Genomic DNA, 10,874 nt, shown 5'->3' on the forward strand with positions numbered 1-10,874 from the left:
GAAATATTTCACTATTCAGTTGACTTTTTAGAAAATTGCAAAATATTTCTACTTTTTATAAATTTCACCAATTAGTTGACATTTTAGAAATTTACAATATATTTCTACTTTTGGGAAATATTTCACTATTCACTTGACTTTTTAGAAATTTGCAATATATTTCTACTTTTTATAGAGATTTTGTAAAATCCTTGCATTTCTAGAAAATCAACTGTTTCTAGAAAATCAATTGTTCAGTAAATTGCAAGATATTTCTACTGCTATTTGTGCAAGTTTTGTGAAATATTTCACTATTTGCAAGATTTTATGAACTTTTACAATATTGGGTTGACATTTTAGATATTTTCAAGATATTTCTACTTTTTTTGAAAAAATAGTACATTGCAAAATACAAAAATGTCCTAAATATCAACTGCTCAGTAAATTACAATATTTTGTGAAGTATTATACTATTCAGTTGACTTCTAGCAAAAATCGTTGACAACATTGGAAGATTTTGTGAAATATGTCACAATACAGTTTTTGGAAAAATGTCCTAAAAATCAACTGCTCACTAAATTGCAAGTTTTGTGAATTTTTACTAATCAGTTTGTAAAATATTTTACTATTCAGTTGACTTTTTAGAAATTTGCTATAGACATTTCATTCAATTGACATTTTACACATTTGCAAGATATTTCTGCTTTTTATAGATATTTTGCGAAATCATTGAATTTTTTGTTTACAAGTTTTGTGAATTTTTACTAATCAGTTTGTGAAATATTCCACTATTCAGTTGACTTTTTAGAAATTTGCAAGATATTACTACTTTTTATAGATATTTTGTGAAATATTTCACAATTTAGTTGACTTTTTAGAAATTTGCAACATATTTCTACTTTTTATAGAGATTTTGTAAAACATTTGCATTTCTAGAAAAACAATTGCTCAGTAAATTTCATGATATTTATACTTTTGTGAAATATTTCACTATTCATTTGATTTTTAGAAATTTGCTAGATATTTCTACTTTTTATATAGATTTTGTGAAATCATTGCATGTTTTTAAATTTATAACTGAATGTAAGAATGTTTCTAGAAAAACAACTGTTCAGTAAATTGCAAGATTTTGTGAAATATTTCACTATTTGGGTGACTTTCTAGACAAAATCGTTGACAAAATTAGAAAAATGTCCTAAAAATCAAATGCTCAGTAAATTACAATATTTTGTGAAATATTTCACAGTTGACTTTCTAGCAAAAATCGTTGACAGCATTGGAAGATTTTGTGAAATGTGTCACAATAAAGTTGACTTTTAAGAAAAATCTCTTAAATATCAACTACTCAGTAAATTGCAATATTTTTTTTTTTAATATTTCACTATACAGTTGACTTTTTAGAAAAATGTCCTAAAATCAACTGCTCAGTAAATTAAGGATTTTGTGAAATATTTACTATTCAGTTGACTTTTTAGAAATTTGCAGGATATTTTTACTTTTTATAGAGATTTTGTGAAATCCTTGAATTTTTTGTTAAATGGGTAACTGATTGTAAGACTGTTTCGGTTGACATTTTAGATATTTCATATTTTAATATTTCACTATACAGTTGACTTTTTAGAAAAATGTCCTAAAATCAACTGCTCAGTAAATTAACGATTTTGTGACAGCATTGGAAGATTTTGTGAAATGTGTTACAATACAGTTGTCTTTTAAGAAAAATCTCTTAAATATCAACTACTCAGTAAATTGCAATTTTATACTGATGACGATTACCACATTTATCTTATGTTGAAACAATGTCAGTTATAAATTTTTAGGCGTTTTTAGACCGAAAAGTTAGAGGTGGCATTCTGAAACTATCAATCTACTACTTTCGGATTACCACTTGTCACAAAATCAGTTAGGTGACTAATTATTTTAGTCACCAGTTGTTTAGATAATAGTGAAACTACTGTATTTTACGGGTTACGTAGAGACCGTACCAAACTGCTGTGGAATCTTTAAACTTTTCTTTCCTTTGGGTATGTCCGTTTATGCAGTTTTTCTTGTCAATAAAAGTTGAAAATTCTCCATTACTCCTCCATTTGTTATACATTTGGAAAACCAATAATACGATTTTATGAAATTGTTACTAGGTTTTAACGAGTGGAGCAGAAATTCTTTACAATACGTATTTTCTATATAAAGTTTCCTAGACTTTCTCTTTAATAACATTAATATCCTCCCCATTGTGGTGTAAGGTATAAAAAGGATATTCTATATTATTGCCAACGACCAAGATACAACGTTAGATCTTATTAATACATTAAATTTCAGTCGTTTCTTTAGTTATTTGAATCATAAATAATATTTTCTAACAGTATCAACCTTATACACAGAAAAAACTGAAAAACGATTTCAATTACCAAAACCTCGTTTTCAATTATTTTATTTTTTGAAGTTCAACCTATAACAAAAATTGTATATTCAATTACTACTTATAATTGATTTCGTACACAAAATTTTTATTTTTTCTATTTTTGTTGTTGTTAAATACGTATTTGATTATACATTTTTATGAATCAAATACAAAATGAATTGAACCCTTTTAAAATTTTTGATTAATCGTTTAATTGAAAATTTTTTAAAATTAATTTTTTCTGCGTATGACGGCCAATATCAATCTACCTGTGGTTTAAGTCAGTATATTCTTCATCTACTTGCCCATAACTAATGAAACATTAAAATGTCGATAAATTTTCGCTATATTTTCTACTGATTTATTACATTTTTTTACTATAACCATAAATGGTTAAGTCACAAGACTTTTTATCGATGGTGAATGGTTATTATAACACAACTAACAAGTTTTTTAATGCAGGATAATGATTTAGCACTATGTCACTTTACACTTTTATTTAATGTTAAAAAAATATCTTACATATGTGGTTTCAACTTTTCACCACTAATATGATAGCCAAATATTAAAAAAATATTTCACATATTCATCAAAACATCGAAAAAGTGAGTTTTATACTGCCTTTTACTCAGTAGCTAATTCAAAAAAAAAACATAAATTTTAGAACCCATATATGCCGAAGTGAGTAGAAAAATACCCAGACCCTGCAGTCTCTGGTATGGTAGATAAAAAAATTTAAGATCGTGTGCGATCACTCTGATGCATAAATCAGTGTTGTCACTTGAAATATTTTTAATTTTATTTACATTTCATTTAATCCAAAAATAATAAACATTTTAAACATATGCTTGTTAAATTTTAGTTATTTTTATATACTAGCTATACCCAGTGTGCTTTGCTACCCTAAAAGCAATATGTATAAATAAAAAACCCACTTAACGATTTTGAAGATTCTAACTACAATAGTTTTCCAGATTTATAATATGTTACATATGAGAGATGTCAAGCAAATTATAGCAAGTTCGCCTGTTTTTATCTATCGCCAATTTCTATCTATCTATGAAAAATTTTAAGAATATAAGAGTTTCCAAGATACACGAAATTTTGTAATTAATTCATATATGTGGTGCCAAGCCACTCATTGAAAGTCCGCCCGTTATTCTCTAAATGTTCCCATGAATGTCAAAGTTCTTCATGTAAAATTTGAAGATTCTAGCTCTAATAGTTTCTCAGTGGGAGCTTCAAGCTCCCCAGATGAAAGCTCGCACTTTATCCCCAAAATGTTCAGATGAATATTACAATAATTTTAAGAATCAATTTCTATTAGCTTCCCAGATAAACGAAATTTTATATTTAATTCATATGGGAGGTGAAAAGTTCCCCATTGAAAGTCCGCCCTTTATACTCTTAATGTTCAGATGGATGTCAAAATTCTTCAAGTAAAATTTTAAGATTCTAGCTCTAATATTTTCTCAGATATACGAATTTTTCTATTTAATTCATATGAGGGCTTCAAGTTTCTGCCACGCCCCCTAATACTAGTCAGCCTACTTTTTGTCCTAAATAATCATATTGACACTAAAGTGGCTCCGACAAAATTTGAGGACACTAACTGTTATATTATCTCAAATATACGGACTTAATATTTTCTTAATATGGGCATGGCTCCCCGCCCACTTGGAATTTCAAAATAAAAAGTAGCCCATTTACCTATTCCAGACATGCAGGAATACGCTGTGAAGATTTGAAGAAAATCGGTTCTGCTGTTTAGTAGTCTAAAACGTTCAAACATACAAACAAACACACATTCATTTTTATATATATAGATAAGATATAATAACAATATTTCTCAGTTAAACTCATATTTTAATAATCAATTGGGCGTTATTTCGCCAAATTTTTATAAATTATTAAAGTATATTTGTTAAACATATTTAACACAATATTTAATTAACAAATATTTTAAATACACACATATTTATTGTTAAACAAAATAGTAGAAACATTGTTTAAGAACCACAAATATGGCAACACTAACAAAAAACTGTCGCACGCCTTTTGAGTCTCCATTTAAACGTTCATTATTTTACGAAGGGCATTTAAAGGAGAATTGAGAACGCTGCGGTATGTCCCCTCAGCTAAAAGTGCTCATACTCAACAATGATATTCAAATGTTTGGTGATGCCATTCCATTTATTTTCTACCTCTGTCACTAATATACTTCCTATCCATTTTAATTGACCTTAAAAAATCTTATTATTATTAAGAAAATATTTTCTTTTACCTATTATAGTTTTCCATTTCTTTAAAAAACATTTTAGTAATATTATATATTTTAGTTTACATTTATTTGTTTGTTGTGGTTTTACTCTTAAAAAATGTCAAATGACGGTTAACGCCTACTGACCGTGCAGATGAAGTGCATAGTATTTTTTCAATTCAGTTGTTACTTAGTTATATTTCTTTTATGACTAAATATCTAAAATTTACGATTCTTAAAAGTACCTGTTTTGCCTTGAGCGATAAATTCGATACAGGCACTAAGAGAGCGTATGATACGCACAATAAAAAAAAATAAATAAAAATATAACTTTTAATCAGGGATTGCAAATAATTATTATTGATAAATTTTCTAGATAAAAAAATTTTATTAAAAAACTTAACAAATAATGATTGTTTTCTGAGTGTTATTTTTTGTTCAGAGAATAACAGTTATTGTGAGAGTTGAATTTTTTCCGTCAGAAAATAATAGTTATTATATGATTTTTATATTTTGTTTATTTTTCATTTAGAAAATAATAATTTGTTGGGTTTTATTTATTTATTTTTTTTTGCTTATAAAATAAAAATAATTTTTGGAATTTTGATAATATAAGAGAAAACTAAGATATTTAGTGCAAGATATATGATTCCTTATGATACTTTTTCATTAAATAACTGGTAAATTTTGAAATGTATATAATATTTAATATAAAAATATGAAATTCAATATATAGGGTCCTAAGTAAATTCATTTCTATATGAGTAAACTTTATGGAACTTTTTCATTCTACAGTTGGTACTTTTTGAAAGTTAGGTATATTTAACATAAAAATATGAAATTGCACATATACCAAGTACTTTTTCGTTCTTCAAAAGGTACTTTTGGAATTTTCTATAATATTAAACCTATACGCAAGAAATTAAGCATGTAGAGCTACTTTCTTCTTCAGAAAGTACTTTTGAAATTTCGGTTTATATTTACATTATGTATAACTCTCCAATTTTGAAAAAATATTTACTACTTATAGACCTTTTAATTCTATGATTTGTTATACATATATGCCCTTTAGACAGCAAATTTTTAGTTTTGAAGTTATAGACCTTTTATGTTATTATTTAAAATATCAATATTATCCCTATTCATGAACCGGTCGGTATATCGTTTGAAAGAGCTTTCGATATATATTAGGACCCTATTTATTAAGGTATTTTTTATATTGATTTTTTTGATAACATTTTTTTGATAAATTACGATATACATATTTTCCGGATCGGTTCATGAATATGGAAGATATTGATAATATATTTAAAAACTTAAAAGATCTATAACTTCAAAACTAAAAATTTGCTGACAAAAGGACATATATAGCAAATCATAGAATTAAAAGGTATCTTGGAGACCTTCAGATGAATATTTAAGTTCTTCGTCCAAAATTTGAAGAATTTTGTTCCATTAGTTTCCCAGATAAACGGATTTTTGTATTTAATTAATATGGGAGGTGCCGCTCCCATCATGGGTCCGCCAATTTATTACCCAAAATTTTTAAATGGATGTTAAAGATAGTCGTGCAAAATTTTAAAATTCTAAATGTTTCTAAATGTTAATATGTAGTTTGCAAGATAAACGAATTTTTGTATTTAAATTATATATTTATATATATAGTCGCCTACTTTTTGTCCTAAATTATCATATTGACACTAAAGTGGCTCTGACAAAACTTGAGGGCTCTAACTGTTATATTATCTCAAATATACGGATTTAATATTTTCATAATATGTGCGTGGCTCCTCGCCCACTTGGAATTTCAAAATAAAAAGCCTATAACCTATTCCAGGCATACAGGAATTAATTAAATACAAAAATCCGTTTATCTGGGAAACTAATGGAACTAAATTCTTCACATTTTGGAGGAAGAACTTAAATATTCATCTGAACATTTTGGAGACCTTTTAATTCAATAATTTGCTATATAGGTCCTTTGGTCAGCAAATTTTTAGTTTTGAAGTTATAGAACTTTTAAGTTTTTAAATATATTATCAATATCTTCCATATTCATGAACCGATCCGGAACATATGTATATCGTAATTTATCAAAAAAATTTTATTAAAAAAATCAATATAAAAAATACCTTTTGTGTGATTGGGACTTAATGGGTTAATAAATAGGGTCATATTATATATCAATGAAAAGGTATTTCAAAGCTCTTTCAAACGATATACCGACCGGTTCATGATATTTTAAATAGTAACATAAAATATAAATTTCATAAATATTATATAAATTTCAAACTTTAACAGTTGTTTAATGAAAAAGTACCATAAGGAATCATATATCTTGCACTAAATACATCTTTATATTATCAAATTTCAAAAAAAAAAAAAAAAAAATATTTTATAAGCAAAGAAATAAAACTCAACAAATAATTATTATTTTCTATTTTTTATTTTATCTGAAAATAATTTATTTTTATTTTATCTGAAAATAACTGTTATTTTGTGAACAAAATATAAAAATCACATAATAACTATTATTTTCTGAGCAAAAAATAAAAATACGTTTTATTTTCTGAGTGAAAAAGCTGTCAAAATAGCTGTTATTCTCCGAACAAAAAAAGCTTAGAAAATAACCATTATAAAGTAATGGTTTTTAATAAAACTCAAAATGGTTACAGTCCCTGCTTTTAATACTTCCTTAGCCATGCTACAGTACATTTTGCTCTTCAATGGGTGCTTTTTGAATATTTTATAATATTGAACCTAGAAACGCGAAATTAAACACGCAGCATACTGATTGAGTGACAATTTATAAAAGGGAAATTTCTGGTACTTTTTGGAGTTTATGATTTATTGAACTTAGAAACTTAAAATCATTTATATAGGATCCTGATGGAATTTATAAGAGTAAACTTTTTGGCACTTTTTTATTCTTCAACTGGTACTATCTGAATCTTTTTTAATATTAAACAGATAAATATGGAATTAAACTCGCAATGCCTTGATTTGGAACTTTTTCTTTTTTTACTTTTTAGTGGGTTTATGCTGAAGTTTGTAACGCACAATAATATTAGTCCTATACCCTTAAAGTATACCAATCAGCTTAGAATCATTTTCTGAGTCGATTTAGCTATGTCCGTCCGTCCGTCCATGTAAACCTTATAATCGCAATTTTGAAGATAATTCAATGAAATTTGGCACATGATCTTCTATTGCCCCAGGGACGAAACCTATTGAAAATGGTTAAGATCGGTCCATTATTTCACCTAGCCCCCATACAACTGAACCCCCGAATAGGGGTTGTAAACTTTTTAATCAAACTACAGGTCGCAATTTTGAAGACAATTCAATGAAATTTGGCACATGATCTTCTATGGTAACGGAGACGAAGCCTATTGAAAATGGTTAACTTCTGTCCATTATTTCACCTAGACCGCATACAACTGAACCCGACGAATAGGGATTTTAAGTTCATAATTATGTTTAATATACTCGTATCTCGACAAAAAGCTGATGACTTTCATGAATATCCTCTTTACAAATCCCCCTTCAAAATTTGACTTCAATGTCCACAACTTTGTTCAACAATAAATGGCTTAAGTATAATTCAAGGCAAGGTACAATTCAACTAAAATGCTTTATTATGAAAACTCAATCACATTTTATTTTTGTAACAGATGTAGGGTATTATATGGTCGGCCGACTATAATTTCATACTTGTTTCTTAGGTGTCTATCCGCTATGAAAATTTTTAAAAAATTTGTTTTATTTAAACCCACAGATGTTAAATATATGAAATAAATGTGAAAATAAATATAAACACGACCGTTCAATTTAAGACTAAGGACAACTGTACTGGTACTAATAGGCTCTTAACTTTTAGGCCCATATTTAAGTTTTATATTCACGTGAAGATATTTTAATATTCCAGGATCCACAAAAACGAAGTTTGGTGCAATTATGGGAATTCCCTTTAACTATGCTATTGGTAATGTTGAAGATATTAAAAATTCTGGCGTTTGTTATCGTGGTAACGAAGTTAATTGGAATACTGAATCCGGCAAATTGTTAGGGGATGCTCTGGTATTAACAAATGATGAACAAGTATTTGGACTTTGCAAAACGCTTCTTCAACTTCAAACTAATCACGTTTTAATGAATTCGTTGTTTCCATCAGTTTCGTTTTTAATGGTGTATTCTGTTGGTCACTACTTAAATCAAAGTTTAAATCTTTTGCGGAGACCACTAATCGTAAGTAAATGTTACACATATTAAACTTTTAGATGACGCACAGTGGTATATAAATAAAAAAGAGGGAAATAATTCTGTAAGTTCCAAACGATCTGTCCGATTTTATTGAAATTTCACAAACGAGGAAGTATTGACGAGTTTAAATTTTTGATTTTCTAAATTAAAATGCTTTGGATTCAGTCATGATCTTTAAAAATTATTTCACTGTTCGATATATAAATTTGTTGTTAAGCGACTAAAATAGAACCAAAGAAAATCGGGAAATAGTTGGAACCGCTGATTTCAAAAAAAATATTTTCAAATGCGAATATCTAGCTATAAGAAATAATTGATATCTACGACGATGTTTTGTCATTTCTTTTGCGATCGGAACACAGACGATGAAAGGGGATCGTTTTAAAAATTTTACATACCTGATGTGTCCTATTCATTAGAATCGGACAAACCGTTAAGAAGTTACAGAATTATTCCCTCTTTTTTATTTTTATACCACTGTGCGACGTTCACAATGCACCAATAATTTCCCAATTTCGCGACTATTCACCATCCAAACTTTTTTAAATCATTTTCGAAACCATTTATTCTTTTTATAAGAATTTCTTGGGGAAGTGATACTATTTTTCTGAAAGGTGAATCCGAGTAGAGCAAGAGACGATCTTTTGTAGCTTTAAGTACCTATAAGTTAGTAACTTAGTTGAATCTCTAACGATATTCACAAACAACATTTTTATTTTATAAAAGGTTTATAAAACAAAATTTCCATACAAAATCTAATCTTTAAACAATTTATATAATAAAAATTTTGTTTGTGAATAAGGGGGTTAGAAAGTAAAAGCTGGGGCATTTGTAATGACATAACTTATTTGATCCTAGTCCCCACGCAAACCATTCTTAAGAAAATTACGTTAATTCCACAATTCTCTTAATTATGTAAATATCTTTTATATAAACATAAATTATTCCTTTATATCGTCCCATATTTAAGCCTATCCCTCATATAAAGCATCTTTCAGAAAATCAGTTTTTGAACAAATTTGTATTAAAAAAAGATCAATAACGTCGTCAATTGCTAATGGATTTAAAAAAACGTTGCGCTATACTCATGAACATTAATAAATAGTACAGTTTCTATATAAAATACTTTTTAAAAACATCTCCAAACTTCAAAAACAGTGCAAAAATAAAATCAAAAATACACATATTTCTGTAGGGTACTTACTATGTCATTATAATGGCTTCTGCTTTCTAAATCCGATCACTTAAAAGCGGTTGATATTCAACAAAGTTATTGATTTATATATTGGGAAATTCGGGTTTTATTCAAATGAGTGTAACTTTTCTCCTATTGGTCCTAGCAAAAATTGTCCAAAGGAGTTCAGATAGCTATTTCTTCTAAGTCCAGCAGTTCTTGACCGATAGAGCAGAAAATTTGTGTCTGACTTACTATCCAATAGTATTAACCTTAGTGCAAATTTCGTCAAATCGATTTTTTGAGTTGGGTCACTTGACATGAAATTGCCCATATGCTTAAAGGTACGAAAACTCGGTTTTACTAGTATCTAAAGATTTTGGAGGTTTTTGTCAAATTTTAAAAATAGATTCTTGTTCTACTCATATCTACCTTTCAGAAAAATAGTATCACTTCCCAGGTATTGGTAGGTGGGACTTTGGTCTTCAATTATGGCTAAAAACTTAAAAATCTACCCATTTGAAAAAAAAAATGATGGAGGGTTAAGTTAACTTTTTCGTATTTAGTTGAATTTTAGTATAAAGTGAAGTTTTATTATTTTGTTTCTTATGCAATATGTTGTTTTTTTACTTTTAGTTTACAACTTATATTTAAAAACAACCTTTTTAACTTTAATATTGCAAGAAAATTTCATTTTTGGCCCTCCTAAAAATTTCTAATATTCACAGGAGCTAAAGATTGAATTTTTTAAGCAAACCGTGTTTAAATATAATTTATAAGGCTGACAACAGTTTTAT

The 10,874-nt window shown here is 27.6% G+C and overlaps 1 protein-coding gene across 1 annotated transcript in view; it reads left to right on the forward strand.

Annotated features, from left to right (window-relative positions):
* The window catches only part of LOC119612450 (transmembrane protein 177), a gene marked incomplete at its 3' end in the record, with an annotated part of 58,519 nt that extends 49,627 nt beyond the window's left edge, over window positions 1-8,892 (forward strand). Inside the window, exon 3 of the mRNA XM_037968255.1 lies at window positions 8,569-8,892. Coding sequence (XP_037824183.1) covers window positions 8,569-8,892 — 324 coding nt within the window. The remainder of the gene's footprint in view (window positions 1-8,568) is intronic.
* Window positions 8,893-10,874: the final 1,982 nt, after the last annotated feature.

Source organism: Lucilia sericata, unplaced genomic scaffold, assembly GCF_015586225.1.
Source record: "Lucilia sericata isolate MDLA Ls3-8-SP2 unplaced genomic scaffold, ASM1558622v1 Contig001692F_arrow, whole genome shotgun sequence".
NCBI classification, from domain to species: domain Eukaryota; kingdom Metazoa; phylum Arthropoda; class Insecta; order Diptera; family Calliphoridae; genus Lucilia; species Lucilia sericata.